Source organism: Cajanus cajan, chromosome 7, assembly GCF_000230855.2.
Source record: "Cajanus cajan strain Asha chromosome 7, NIPB_CcT2T_4, whole genome shotgun sequence".
Lineage (NCBI taxonomy): Eukaryota > Viridiplantae > Streptophyta > Magnoliopsida > Fabales > Fabaceae > Cajanus > Cajanus cajan.
This window is the reverse complement of record NC_138523.1, coordinates 20,180,576-20,196,936: the sequence shown is the minus strand read 5'-3', so window position 1 is coordinate 20,196,936 and position 16,361 is coordinate 20,180,576. Positions and strand designations below refer to the sequence as shown.

Here is a 16,361-nt window from a genome sequence, read left to right as displayed (position 1 = left end):
AGTATATAAGTGAAATACATATATAATAATAAACATGTAGATTAATTGGTAAAGTATTATTCAAGTTTAGTTAATGATATTAACTCGAGTCCTAGTATGAAATTATATTAAATATTTGAATGAAGAGTAAATTCAAGTTAAATCAATGGTCTCAACATGAGTTTTAGTATGAAATTATGTTAAATATTTGAAAAAAGAACTTTATTATTTATAAATTTTATTCGGTTGTTCTAACAAGATTCTCTCCAAACTAATACAGATGATTTAGATAAATAAAACAAGCTCGATCATATATTATCACATATTTGTACTTTTTTTTTGTCATTTACTTATAACTACTCCTACCTCATGATAGGCATCAAGTGTATTAAACTTATAACTACTCCTACCTCATGATAGGCATTAAGTGTGTATTAAACAATTTAGATGATTAAACATGTAATTAAAATAAAAATTTTGAATTATTTTTTAATTAATTTGTTATCATTTAAACCCCATTTCAGTATTTCATCGAAAGAGTTTCTATTTATAGAAGCCAAATTCGATGTCTTATATTTAGTTAGAGGAACAGTCTCAAATCTCATTGCAATATTTTGTATCACCAGTACTAGTATATAAAATCAATTCTGAGTTAAGAAAATATATGAAATTTTACGACATATAGCTCCATTTATTTGAAGAGTTTATTTTCAAATTCTGGATAAGAAGTGGAAAATTTGGCAGAGATGCATGACAGATGACCCCCTAAATTCTAAGATCTCCCATGATTGCGGATTGCTGATCGAAGATTCTTGCAAGTTGTAACGATTATAATTAAGTTAATTAGTGACAGTAAGCTGTATACTTCAAATTTAATTGTCTTTTTACTAAGACTTCTGTGACAGTAAGCTGTATACTTCAAATTTAATTTTGTCTTTTCACTAAGACTTCTGTGTAATTTTTCTTTTGTAAACAAAATATTTTTGTTTAAATTATCAGAAATGTTATATATAATGACAAATAAAAAGTATCACAATAAATACTATATATATATAATAAAAATTTATTTAACATATAAATATACGTACAGTCTTAATACTAATTATAATTGAGATTCAATAATATATATTACATATCATATATATTTATATTTTTTAATAATATTTTAACATATATTATATTATAAATAAAAATAATTTTTAATTATAATAATGTGTCACAATAAGGTATATATATGTTATTATATGATAATTTTTTTAACTTATATTATAATATTATGAATTCTACCGGTTTCATTAATAATTAACTTGTACAATGAATTAACTATTTTAATAAAATCTCTATTTAATTACATATTTTTATTTACAAATTCAAGGAATAAGAAAGTATAATACTATTCATACCGACTTGTTATAGATGAATAAAGACTTTAAGGTGTAATATATCCAAGGAAAAGAATAAAAATATGAAACATGGACGTAGATGTTTTTTTTGTAATATTTGTTACTTTCTCCAGGCCCAGAGAATCTTCCTTTCTCTAGAAAGAAATTGTGTTCAGCAAAAGAATACGTTTTCTAAAATGAACAGCTGAATAAATATTAAAAAAGAAGAGCGATAAGATAATAGAATGGACCAAACAAACAAAAGTCCATGTCGGTGGCCAAATGATTGTCGATGTTTTACTCTCTTAATTTGTACGCATCTTGGTATAATGCTATTGTTTAAAGAACAAGTTTGCGATTATTGACTTGAATGAGAATTTCTATACACGGTTTACTCTTTCAGTGTCACGAATCATATGGATTTTAAATTGAAAGGGTTAGTGAATTTGTAATAGTTCTGATTGCTAATGTACAAAATTTATTTATTTTTATTTATTTAATAAAAACAGTTGTTAGGCATACTCGAAAATAGCATGAGTCGAAATAGTGCATGAGGTTCCTCGGAAAACATGAAGTTGACATCTATGGGTACTATGGGTGACGGATGTTCAAGATCGAAAAGAATCATTTTCGAGTTGAACAATAATATACTCGAAAATCAGGGAAGTTATTTGGAGTTCCCGTGAGTACACTAATGCAGTTATTAAGGTCCACATCGAGAGAAATAGAACACGTGGGGAGACGGTTGAGAAGTTACAATTTAAAATCACGTATTGAGCATAGTGGAGAGCGGTTATCGTATAATGGCTTGCACGCACAAAATTAACCATTTTTGGTTGGCTCTATAAATTCAAGAGTTAGCCATCTTTACGGAGGTCGAAAAAACTCATACTAAGATTAGAATCTGAAGCACTCTCTGCCTGCGTATATGGCTTTCGTGCAAGGAATCGTTTTTGGGTATGGTTATTTCTCGGCCACTTTTCTTTTCTCTTTTTAGGAGTAGAAGTAGAATAGTTTTCTCTTTCTTCTTTTAATCACGTAGTGTATTCGTATACTTTGATCAATATGCTTTAATGTGTAATGTAATTTGACCATTGTACGAAATGAACTATGATTTGCATTGCTAATATACGGGTTGTTCATTCTGTGCATTTAAGTATTTACATACATGAACATTATTGCTTGATAATACTTAACGAATATTTAGAGACCAGCAATCATTGAAAGTTTCCACTTTGTCTCTCTTCTTTGCATTGTGTTTCAAATCCATAAGAACGTTAACATACCTAAATTGAAACATTGATTGTGCTAGTTCAAGTAAAAAGAATCCTTAAAACTAATTCCACCGTAAACAACAGTATAGAGACAAATCATGTTTTGAGATTAGACACTTTGTATAAAAATGTATTAAAGAGAATTTTGTAATTTTGAATAAATTTGTGAATAAACTTGATTGGACTTAATTAGTGTTTAATTTAAATGGATTTCTAAATACTGAAAATCCAAGACTAAACAAAATATATAGTTTCTTGTTTCTCGTTTAGAATTAGTAATAGGATTGATATTGATAGTGGTTATGTTTAGATAATTTTTTCTTTGAACACTTATAAGCGAAGAAAAAAAAGAAGAAAGTAGAATAAATTAATTTTTTTATATAAAAAAATAAAAAATATGCACTTTATCTTTTGAGCAAACTCTCTCATTCAACTTTTTAAAAGTCGTTAAAGTATATATAAGTTAATTTTAATTTTTGAAAAAAAGTTTTATTTATTTTAATTTTTTTCTACAAGTACTTGGTTGAAAAAAATTGTCCAAAGAAAGGTCGCATTATTTGTGTAACACAACCTTAATTGTGAAACATAAACATTGTTGAAATGAAATAATTAACAAATCAAGTTTTAATTTATTTGCGTATATTAAATAGGATGATCCGTTATGAAACTTGATATTTTTGTACAACTCGCACAAAAATACATTAATCAACTTGTTTTACATTGATTTGTAAACAAAAATAATCTTTTGCATGTGTCATGCTAGTTGGCATGCAATATACAAATTCGTAGGCAACTAATATTAATTATGATTTATATATATATCTTACCAATTATAAGTATATGACCTAGTATTAAAAGTTAGTCAAGTGTCAATCATTCTGGTTTCATTTTTTCTTCCCCGTGTCCCTAGTGTACCCATTACATACAACAAATCTTAATAATACGTTAAACCAAGTCTAGTTGACACTTCTAAGTAACAACCAATGAAAACTTCATCTTGAAGAAAATTATAAAGTAATAAATGCATGACGCGCTTTCTTTTCTATATATACGCACATATCACCTAGATATCAATCACAAAACATAGGGAAAGAAGATACATAGTATCAAACTATTCTTGCTACCATGCTTTCTACTACTAACTACTATTCTCTTCTTGCAACCATTTTCTTAGTGCTAACGTTTCTTTTCCCTTCGAGGGGTCAATTGAGTGCTACATTCTACTCTAGCACGTGCCCTAATGTGTCCTCCATCGTGAGCAATGCTGTTCAGCAGGCTCTGCAATCTGATTCTCGTATTGGTGCAAGCCTCACTCGTCTTCACTTTCATGATTGCTTTGTCAATGTAAAATCCCACAACCAAAATTTCTTCATTTTTTTTATCTCTTTAATTAGTATTTTTTATTCACGAGTATTTCTCAGTTCATCAATGAGCTAAGAGATCAATCTTATTCACGATACTATTTAATTAAGTATAAGGTTGATTATAATTTTTTTGTTGTATTATTGGAAGATTAATGGTTAATGTTATTGTTTTGTTTTAGGGGTGTGATGCGTCCATTTTGTTAGACCAGGGTGGTAACATTACACAAAGTGAGAAAAATGCTGCTCCCAACTTCAATTCCGTTCGGGGATTTGATTTAGTTGACAGCATCAAGAGCTCCATCGAAAGTTCATGCCCTGGAATCGTTTCTTGTGCTGACATTCTTGCACTTGCAGCAGAATCTTCTGTGTCCTTGGTAAACTATCTCTACCATGTTATTATTATATATAATATGCAGTTCGAAACTTCAAAAGTACCTACACACGAAGCTAGCTTATGAAACTATCTTGTTCTTTTGATCTCATTTCAATAATTAAATTCCACTGTGAATCTTGCAGATAAACTCATGTGTAAAACACTAATTAAATAATGAGTATATATGCTCAAATAATCTATAAAAAGATAATGGCAAATTATTATATATGGTAAATTTATTTATTTTTACGAAGATTATTTTAAAATTTAAACCAATTAACGTGACTTTTGATTAATTAAATGTGAATTTATTTACATTAAGATATTATAGAAATTAAACTCTATTTAAAATCACTTTTAAGGATGTGGTATGTTGATTATTTTCTTACTGTCTTGCCTTAGTTGGTTTTTTTAAAGGAAAATTGCGTAACACATGGGCAACTCGATCACAAAAAACGATGTAAAGCAACTTAAAGTTAAAGGATTTGATGTCTCAACATTTTTATAACATCATCAATCACGTTTTCTCTTTCTTCTTGGGAGAAGCATATACTGCCACGTGGAAATACTATAAAAAATCCTAAATTTTAATCTCTAAAACATTATATATATATATATAAAGTATCATTATATTATTATAAATATAATATATATAGGTATATATTTATATAATATATAATTATATAAGAGTTTAAATATGTTTTTAGTCTCTTAAATTTAGGATAAATTTATTTTTGGTCTCTCAAATTTAAAATTAATATTTTTAGTCCTTGTAATTTTAAAAAAATTTATTTTAATCTTTATATTCAAATTTTGTTAAAATATATATCAAATATTATTGTATAAAATTTACCTATAGTGTCTTTATTAGTGAAAATATCGCATTAAATTCAATTGATATTGCATAACTGTCTTAATTTGTTATTTTTAGATATGTTATTGGTGATTTGAGGGACTAAAATAAGATTTTTGAAAGTTACAAAAACTAAAAACAACGATTTTAAATTTGAGGGACCAAACAAAAATTTATCTTAAATTTGAGAGACTAAAAACATATTTAAACCTTATATAAAATTTTAAGATTAATTTTGAATATGATCTAATAACATGTTTTACATGTCATTGTAATTTATTTTCACACTTTTAATAATAAATTAATATATATTATATTTATTATATATATGGATAAAAATAATTTTTAATAATATATATTATTTTATTATATAACAATTTTTTTTATATAAATATACTATTTATTATATAAAATTTTGCAGTCAGGAGGTCCTTCATGGAATGTACTACTTGGAAGAAGGGACGGTCTAACTGCGAACCAAGCTGGTGCCAATAGCTCCATTCCCTCTCCATTTGAGAGTCTATCCAATGTCACATCCAAATTCTCTGCTGTTGGATTAGACACCACTGATCTAGTTGCTTTATCTGGTAACTACACTCTATTTTCTTCAACTGGTTTAATTATTGTATGGTCAAGGTTACATGATTTTGACTAATTTTTAATTAGTGACATATTGCTACGTTTTTTATTTCTAAATTTAAACATGTGGTTACTTATCATGCAAAGGTTCATCTCTTGACATCCTATCTAGGAAATAGTAATGATAATGACATCTTTTATAGTATTCTCATGTTAATACTTTTTATTGTAAATTGAAAATCACAAGCTTTTCATAAATTCTATCACTAAATTAAATAAAATGTGAGATCAATAAAATTTGATATTTTTAACAAATTTTAATCGATATAATAAAAGATCAACGGTTAGAAAGAGGTTGTTAGCATTTTTAAATAAACATAATTATAAATTAAGTAATTTGAAAAACAACTACTTATTTATAGTCAGATCAATTTTATATATTACATATTCAAGATGAAAGTTTTGGTTGAAAAGTATATTTGGGATTTTGATCCTTAATAAATATCTTAAGGATATCAATTCCAACTTACATACATCATGTAAAATTTAGCAAAGACATAATAACCGTTTAATAATTTTTCTTTTATCAGATAATATTGTACTATTCATATGCATTTAAATTAGTATCCTAACTTAATTATTATCTCCTTTACATAATAATGCTAATGCACATTTACCTTTCTTTAAAAAACAATTAGCAATGAATTAAATTATTATGATTTTTAAAAAGATGAAATTTAAAAATAATTCCTTATATATGATTGGTATTGTTTCTCTAATCAAAACCAAAATTTTATCTCACAATCATGCATAAATATATATTAATGGGATTGATATTAAATGCAAGTACATATTATCAAAATAAAACTCTATTTCTGATTGAAAAAACACTATCAAATACACATAAATCACTGTACTTAATTTTTTCTTTCTTGAAACCACAAACAGTTTTCCAAAATTAAAGGTGATATGAACTCAACATCTATGCAAACACATAAAATTTTGCTTTTGCATAATGGTTTATATCTAATTGGACTTTTTCATTAGGTGCACACACTTTCGGGCGTGCCCAGTGCCAATTTTTCTCCCAAAGGCTATTCAACTTCAGTGGCACAGGGAGTCCTGACCCAACCCTAAACTCAACCTACTTAGCCACTCTTCAGCAAAACTGTCCCCAAAACGGGAACGGGTCTACATTGAACAACCTAGACCCTTCAACCCCAGACTCTTTTGACAACAATTACTTCACCAATCTTCTCATCAACCAAGGTCTTCTCCAAACAGATCAAGAACTCTTCTCCACCAATGGCTCTTCCACTGTCTCCATTGTCAACAACTTTGCCAACAACCAAACGGCGTTCTTCCAAGCTTTTGCTCAGTCAATGATCAACATGGGTAACATTAGCCCCTTGACGGGTTCCCAAGGAGAAATTAGAACCGATTGTAAGAAACTCAATGGAAGTTGAAGATAAACAAAGAGAGAGCATTACCACAATATATAAACGACCTTGTAAACCCTTTAAGAGAGAAAGAAATAAAGAAAATGATCAAATTTTTCTATAATATAAAATTAATTTGTGCATAACTTAAAATTATAATTTTTGAGAAATTGGTAAGAAGGTGTTTTATAAATTAACTTATGTATAAGTTAATTTTAATTATGCATAAATTAATCTTATTTTATGAAAAAATTTATTTTTTTCTTTTTATTTTTCTCTTCTAAATTTATTCTCGGAGAAGTTTATTTAAACAATTCGTAGTTAATCTTGACACAGTATACAGTTTTGATTTTGCATTTGTGAATGTGAGTGTGGCTAAGAAATAGTTTAAAAATTGATGTAAAATCTTTTTGAATACAAGTTAGAATTATTTTTATGAATCTCTATATTAAAAATAAAGAACATTTTTAATAAAGAAATTCTTAAAAATTATTTTTAGATTTATATTCAAACAAGGTGATACTTTAATTTATGCTTTAATTTCTGTATTTGAGGATGTGATGGATAAAATATGGGTTTGTTTTTGTCTTTGTGTGGGGGGACTACAAAATAGTTTAGATGAGAGAAACTATTGTGGCTTTCGAGCTTTGTATTCTGCTGTCGTTTCCTTGGAAATAGTGTTATATATTTGAAGTATTCTTAATTGATAAATATTTCCACGTGTATTCTGGTGTTTTTCTATGACAACCCGCTTAATAATGTGTTTGATTTGCAAGTATCTGATTCAGTGGTAAAGATTGATTTATGCTCAAGTAAGGTCAGGAGTTTGAATTTTGCCTTGTGTATGCAACCGCGTTAAATCTTGAAATTAATTATCCTATCTTTTGAGGTGTCTCCCTCGTAACGAGAAAATTAGTCACATGCTATCAATATCAATAGTGGATACTCCACGAAAAAAAAAAAGTGTTTGATTTGGCGTCAGAAATATCTAATGCGCAGTAGTTTTGATACTTGGAATTACTGCTTTTGCATAGTTTGATGTGGACTTCAATATGTTTGTAAAAACATATATAAAATGTAGTATAAACAAACTCACGGTGAAATAGATTGAAATCAATTTATAAACAATTATGTTATGCAGTGTTATAATGCTATTCACGAGCATATTGTGTTCTTATAAGTGTTGTTAAGCATTTCAATTAATGATCTTTTGATAAAGAAAAAGAATATTTAATATCATCTCTTTTAAAAAAAAAAAAAGAATTATATAATTTTTGTCACTACTTTATAAATAAAGTATTAAATAAAATTAAATGTATTTAATGTTTTAGAAGTATATATCGCATTAAATACTTATTAACTTATACAAAGAAAGCATAAGAATTAATAATATATATATATATATATATATATATATATATATAAATATAAAGAAAGGATTTATTTACTTCGAGAGTAAGTCTATATAAACTTATTTCATTCAATAATTCATGTTCTACATCAAATTTTAATAATCCAACCATTGAATTTAAAGTTCTAAATGCATAAATCAAGTCTACAAATTTTTAGAAAATTTAAAAATTATTTGATACTTTATTTCATTATTCAAATTGATGAATAATCATAAAATTATTTTATACATTCATTTGAATTAATGAAACGAAGTATCAAATGGTTTTCAAAATTTTAAAAAATTTGTAAATTTAATATATTCATTAAGAACTTTAAATTCAACGTTTGTGTACCTGCAAAAGGATACACCAATGATCTTCTCGCAATCTGAAGGCCGAACGAGTGCTCCGATCCGATGTGAGTAGAGGGGTTGGTACCTGCAAAAGGCACTCCAACGCTCAAGTCAGGACAAGCACAAATATCTAGGATAATTAATGAACAGTGACGTTACCTTTTGTCCTGAGCTATTTATACTGACATTTATGGGCCCTGGACCCCATGGGCCTTGTGACTTGCTTACCGTATTAGGTAATACACCTTAATCGACTAATTAACCCCTAATCTTTGATTAAGAGTACCAAATGATGGTAGGCCGATCCTGGTGGCCGATTGACATTCGGCTTCCTGGTTCCGCCATTCGGTGGCCGATGGGGTGGTGGCCGAACCCCCCAACCTGTACACTGCCCCCCAGCCTTGAGGAAAGGTGAAGCTTTCTTCAAGGGTAAAATGGAGACAGTTGCTAGGGTAAGGTGAACGGTTGCATGCCTTTAACCATTGGATTTCGGGAATCGAACGGTTACATTTTTTCAAAACTTGAATTTTTTCCCGCCCGTTTTTTGAGCTTATAAATAGCTGGTTGGTAGGGCCATTCACACGTATTGCTCTAAACCGAATTGTGGTAGCAGAAGGTCTGAAGCCGATCCGACTAACGATTGTGGCTCTGAAGAAATTGGTAAGTTTTTATCGCCATGGTTGATACTTCTGGAAGTTCTTCGGCCAGTAGCTCTCGGTCATCGTCGTCTGAGGGGGCCTTGTCCGGTAGTTCGAGCTTTTCTAGTGTGGTTCGGTATTTGGATCATGCCGAAAGGCCGAATGAGAATACTTCGGAGGAAACTTCTACTAGCGGGGTTGCCGAGGTACAAGGGAAGTCGAAATGCGTGTCGAATCGGCAACGGTATGGTCCATCCGAGGTGCTTGGCTACGAGTGGGTGAACGGGGAGGTGACCTCCTACTACTCACGGTACCAAGACACAAGCCTGATCACCAACCTTCTAGATTATACAAATTGCTTAACTTTTAATGCTAAGGAGAATCCGTACCTGATTGGTATTCGGTCGTGCCGAAACAATGCCTTTCCGAACCCTGATACCGTTTGTCTTGATCAAAGTGGGGCGAAAATGGAATCGTTCTACATATATGATTGTCTCCTTCGGGATCTCAAAGTAAAATTACCTTTTGATGAGTTTACTATTGGAGTGTTGAGAGTTCTCAATGTTGCCCCAACCCAATTACATCCGAACAGCTGGGCTCAACTGCAGGGTTTCAAGCACTTGTGCCAATGTACTCATATTAGGCCTTCCCCACTACTCTTTCTTTATTTTTACTCGTCCAGACCCTCCATATTGGCCAAGTGGTTGTCATTGAGCCGAGTAGGGGAACGACAATTGCTGGATAGCTTTACATCTTCGTATAAGAATTTCAAGGCGGGATTTTTTCGAGTGACCATTCGTCCGAATGGGAGACGTTTCTTTTTCGGTGAGAATAACAGAAGCTTGTTTCCTCTATACTGGACACGGTCCCCTCGGCCATACGATGTAGTACCGAAGAGTCTTCTTTCGGCCGAAGAACGGAAAGATTTAAAACTGTTACTCCGCCTTCCTCGGCGTTTGCTGACCCGATCTCTAATTAACTTGGTTGAGTCTCCCCTATGGGAGAACAACCTGATAGGTACGTTATCCCTCCTATTTTGGCTATTGGATAAATTCCTATTGATGTTTACTTTATCTTTTTGTAGGAATTATGGTGTCTAGTGGAGCTGACGAATTTAACATCCACAACTTGTTAGCCGCTCGAGTGACGCAGGTTAAGCAAGTCGGGTGATGGAATCATGCTAAGGAAGGCAAGAGGTGACAACTTAAAAGATCCAAGAGGAGTGGGTTAGACATGGAGGTTTGGGCCAGTCAAAGCCCAATGGGACCGATGGGCCTGGGAAGGCCCAAGTTGAGCTTTTCATGGGCCATATTTTGTTATAGCTATTTTCATATGTTTTGTATACATCATGTTAGTATAGGTATCATATATTTTGGTCTTGTATTTTGGACCACATAGAGTAGCATTTTGGTTTTAGGCTTGTTGGGCCTAGTTTTGGGCTTCATGGGCCTTTGGGCTTTTGGTACCCAAGAGGAGTGGGTTAGACATGGAGGTTTGGGCCAGTCAAAGCCCAATGGGCCCGATGGGCCTGGGAAGGCCCAAGTTGAACTTTTCATGGGCCATATTTTGTTATAGCTATTTTCATATGTTTTGTATACATCATGTTAGTATAGGTATCATATATTTTGGTCTTGTATTTTGGACCACATAGAGTAGCATTTTAGGTTTTAGGCTTGTTGGGCCTAGTTTTGGGCTTCATGGGCCTTTGGGCTTTTGGTACCCAATATTGGGCTCATTTTCATTCTTGTAATTTTTTCTTTCCATTGTAATTGTTTGACCAATGTAATTAGGTCATTAGAATAGGAAAATACAAGGAATACTAAAGTATGCTAATTAGGTTAAACTAGGTTTAATTTGGAAGCCATTTAAGTTACATTTGAGTCACATGTTTTGCACCATTGGTGGTTGAACATGTGACACTCAAATTAACCCTAAATGACTCTCAAATCAGACCTAAATGCACCTTGGTACCTAAATTTTCGGACTTACACATGTGCACCAAAGTTTGAATTCAAATTTCAAATTTGAATTCAAACTTTAGGCGCCAATTTGTGTAGCTTTGGTTTAGGTGCCTATGTGCTTCATTTCTGTGCATACTTAAGTCCTCCCTTCACATTTTTGTATTCACTTTTGAGAATAATGAAATTTGAGAGCTTATTCAGCCAAATTTCGTTCAAGAGTCACCATGAGAGAAAGTTTCACCTTAGGAACCCTACTAGGATTTCCTCCTCTTTGAAGTGAGCTTTCCCTTGCACCTTAAGCTTGGATGCTTCCATCCAAGGCTTAAGCCTCTTCTATATCCGAGATTCTTCCTCCATCTAGTGTTCATCTTTGTGGTTTCCATCTCCTTGAAGAAGATCCGAGCAAAGGAGAAGCTAAGGAGAAGTCATCTACCACTCCTCTTAACTTTCTTCCATCATCGGGGGTGTTGGTACTTCGACTGTTGCACGCACTCCCCAACGTGAGCAAGATAACCGAGAGCTTCCTTCGCCTGAACTGAAAAAGAAGATGGGGAGGAAGGGGAAAGAGGTTGATCGGGAGCGAACGAAGAGGAAGGGTTCTGAGGAACAATCAGGGAATCTGAAGAAGGCTAAATCGGTGCCCGAGGCATCACCCAATCGGACTGTGATTGTGGTGCCGCCCCAACTAATGTCTCGGGCTTTTCTGAGTGATGATGTATCGGCCGATACCCAGATTCGGTCCGATGCAGTTTCGCCGTTCGGGCAGGAGTTCTTGGCAGGCATGGAGACGAGAACCAAGTGGAGACTTTTCTGCGAGATGCAAGCGCGTTCGTTGGCCTTGGCTCATCACCTAGCCATGGATCCTGTCGGCGAGGTGATGCATCTGAAACAAAGTCTCGAAGAGGCCGAGAAGGCCACAGCCGAAGCTATTTCGGTCACGGAACAAGCAGCAACCAGAAATCGCGAGTTGGCTGCCGAGCTGGATTCTATTAGGCAGGAGAATGACACTCTTCGCCTGGATCTACAAAAGGAAATCAATGAAGAGCGCCGCCGAGCAGAGATCGCCCAAGTTGAATACAACCGCCTGAAAGAGCAGGCTAAGGAGAAGATCGTCGCTCAACACGAGGCTGGATTTAAACATGCTGTTCGGCAGGCAAAGCACTTCGGCCAATTCCCGGAGGACTTTGAATTTGACATGACCCAAGATTTTTATCAAGGGTCATTTATATCCTTTGCTGAGATGCCCGAGGGGGCGAACCCTGATGACTCGGAGCCGGGAGCTGCCCCCCAGCCAGAAGGAGATGCTGATGCTTCGTCTGGTGAAGAGGAAGATGAAGAACATGTCAATCCCGAGCCAGAAGGGGAAACTCATGCTTAGGATGACACGATCAGAGATCCGGAGGAGTAGTGTTGATATTTTACAAGGTTTTTTGTAACAAGGGGAGCCGATAGAGCCTCCGTTTTTTTTTTGTAGCAAGGGGGCCGATAGAGCCTCCACTTTTGAATGAAATGGCACTTTCTATTGAATTATGTGGTGTATTTTTGAATCAATGCTAATTCGGATCGTCTCTCTTAACTTAAAAACTTAACAAATTTATTCCAAGAATGTTTTATATAAATTGTTCGAGTTGTCGAAAACCGAGTGGAGGTTACTCGGAAATGCTTTGATTTCCTAGCAAAACCGAGTGGATGTCATTCGGAAATGTCTTGATTTCCTAGCAACACCGAGCGGATGTCATTCAGAAATATCTTGATTTCCTAGCAAAGCCGAGCGGAAGTCGTTCGGAAATATCTTGATTTCCTAGCAAAGCCGAGTGGATGTCATTCGGAGATGTCTTGATTTCCTAGCAAAACCGAGTGGAAGTCGTTCGGAAATTTTTTGATTTCCTAGCAAAGCCGAGTGGATGTCATTCGGAAATGTCTTGATTTCCTAGCAAAACCGAGTGGATGTCGTTCGGAAATGTCTTGATTTTTTCGTTGGCCGAGTTGAGCAATTCGATAGAGAATTGGCCGAGCTGATTACCTCGGGAGGAAAACCTTTATGAATTATAAAGTACCTCCTTGGCCGAGTTGATCAACTCGGGAGGGAAGCCTTTTGTGCGATTTTGAGGCACATCCTTGGCCGAGTTGATCAACTCGGGAGGGAAGCCTTTTACGTGATTTTCTGAGGCACATCCTTGGCCGAGTTGATTAACTCGTGAGGGAAGCCTTTTACGTGATTTTCCGAGGCACATCCTTGGCCGAGTTGATTAACTCGGGAGGGAAGCCTTTTACGTGATTTTCTGAGGCACATCCTTGGCCGAGTTGATTAACTCGGGAGGAAAGCCTTTTGTGTGATTTTCTAAGGCACATCCTTGGCCGAGTTGATTAACTCGGGAGGAAAGCCTTTTATGCGATTTTGAGGCACATCCTTGGCCGAGTTGATTAACTCGGGAGGGAAGCCTTTTACGTGATTTTCCGAGGCACATCCTTGGCCGAGTTGATTAACTCGGGACGGAAGCCTTTTACGTGATTTTCCGAGGCACATCCTTGGCCGAGTTGATTAACTCGGGAGGGAAGCCTTTTTTGTGATTTTCCGAGGCACATCCTTGGCCGAGTTGATTAACTCGGGAGGGAAGCCTTTTATGCGATTTTGAGGCACATCCTTGGCCGAGTTGATCAACCTGGGAGGGAAGCCTTTTACGTGATTTTCCGAGGCACATCCTTGGCCAAGTTGATTAACTCGGGAGGGAAGCCTTTGCTTTATTATTTCTTGTAGCTGATGAAGAAGAAAGAAAGAATAAGGAAACAGAATGGGATAATTGAACTGATTTCATTTATGGGTGCCTCATTAAAAACCTTGTCGGCCAAAACCCCTTTTCACTTTTTTATAAGGGGAGAAAAGACCGACCGAGGAAAAGAGTGCACCATGACTGTACATCGATTTACACAAATCAACTATAATAATTCTTTAAATGAGTTGCATTCCATGTTCTGGGGATGACCTTTCCTGAAAGCTCTTCTAATTTGTATGCTCCGTTATGGAGGTTGTGGCGAATTCTGAAAGGGCCGTCCCAGTTGGCAGCCAACTTGCCTTCCTTATTATTGCGTCGTGCTGGTCCTTGCACCCTCCAGACAAGATCTCCCTCGTGAATTTATCTTTTGGAGAGTGTGGAGTTAAATCGCCTGGCCATTCGCTGCTTACAAGCTTCGGCTGTGATCTGGGCCTTGGTGCGGACTTCATCAATCATATCGACTTCGATTCGGAGTGATGCTTCATTAGCAGTCTCATCAAAATAATGTCACCGAAAGGATGGTTCCCCAACTTCGACAGGAATCATGGCGTCAGTGCCATATGTTAGCCGAAAAGGTGTCTCTTTGGTTGTGGACTGAGGCGTGCACTGATAAGCCCAAAGGACTTCTAACAATTCCTCGGCCCAAGCTCCCTTGGCAGCTCCCAATCGCTTTTTTAATTCAGCGAGGATCACCTTGTTAGCCGCTTCAGCTTGCCCGTTGGATTGCGGATGCTCTACGGACGTAAATCTGTGTTTAATGCCAAGATCCTGAATAAATCGATTGAGTTTTTGATCAGTGAATTGCAAACCATTATCAGTTATGAGTGCATATGGAATACCGAAACGAGTAACAATGTTCTTCCATAAAAACTTTTGAACATTAGCAGCTGTGATATTGGCAAGTGGTTTGGCCTCGACCCATTTTGTGAAGTAATCTACAACAACTAGCAAAAATTTGCATTGACCCTTGGCGACCGGGAAAGGTCCAAGAATATCCATACCCCACATTGCAAACGGCCAGGGTGAACTAATACCATGAAGTTCTTCCGCTGAAGCATGAATAAGGTTACCATGTCGCTGACAAGATGTGCAATGCTTAACAAACTTTGCACAATCATCCCTAAGAGTAGGCCAATAGTATCCTGCCCGAAGTACCTTGGTGGCCAGGGTTCGTCCTCCCGAGTGAAAACCGCATATCCCCTCATGCATTTCTCTCAAAATATATTCAGCCTGCTCTGCATCGACACATTTCAATAATGGGACTGAGAATCCCCTTCTATATAGCTCTCCTCCAACCATGGTATATCTAGCAGCCTGCGTTCGGAGCTTTCTAGCAGCCGCTGGGTCAGACAACACTTTACCATGTTCAAGATGATCTACCATATCAGTAATCCATGTTTGAGTGGACTCCTCAACTGCCAAACATTCAGTAGTTACCACACTTGGAGCTTCAAGGTCTAAGTGAAGCGTGGTTCTCAACTGTCCAGGTTTTCAGGTACTGCTCGCTAACCGAGCTAACTGATCCGCCCTTTCATTGTGCACTCTCGGCGTATGCTTCACTTGAACTTCGTCAAACGTATCACGAATTCTCTGAAACAAATGATAATATTTCAACAAGTTTGCATCTTTTACCTGGAAATTATCATTCACCTGTTCGGCTACAACTTTTGAATCGGTCCAGCACTCTAATCGGCTAACTCCGATTTCTCGTGCAAGCCTTAACCCTGCCAACAACGCTTCGTATTCGGCTTGATTATTTAAAGCTTTGAACGCGAACCGTAATGATTGCTCAAGAATCAGTCCTGTTGGTCCCTCTAGGATTATACCAGCTCCACTACCCTGGTTGTTTGAGGAACCATCCACATGCATTGTCCATACATCATTCATAAAGTAGCCCTTTGGCTGCAACTCATTAACAAAATCTACCAAGTATTGGGATTTGATCGGCCCTCGTGGCTCAAAACCAACGTCGAACTCTGATAACTCAATAGACCAGGCCAT

General features: G+C 35.1%; 2 protein-coding genes across 2 annotated transcripts; one reads left to right on the top strand and one right to left on the bottom strand.

Moving 5' to 3' along the window:
* Positions 1–3,703: 3,703 nt before the first annotated feature.
* Positions 3,704–7,968, top strand: LOC109799572 (peroxidase A2). Its single transcript, XM_020360154.3, has 4 exons — positions 3,704–3,979; positions 4,179–4,373; positions 5,647–5,812; positions 6,852–7,968. The coding sequence occupies exons 1-4, from the start codon at positions 3,761–3,763 to the stop codon at positions 7,268–7,270; spliced, it is 999 nt and encodes a 332-aa protein (XP_020215743.1). The 5' UTR covers positions 3,704–3,760; the 3' UTR covers positions 7,271–7,968.
* A 7,883-nt stretch (positions 7,969–15,851) lies between these two features.
* LOC145949893 (uncharacterized) lies at positions 15,852–16,361 on the bottom strand. Its single transcript, XM_083060794.1, has one exon. The coding sequence runs from the start codon at positions 16,359–16,361 to the stop codon at positions 15,852–15,854; it is 510 nt and encodes a 169-aa protein (XP_082916920.1).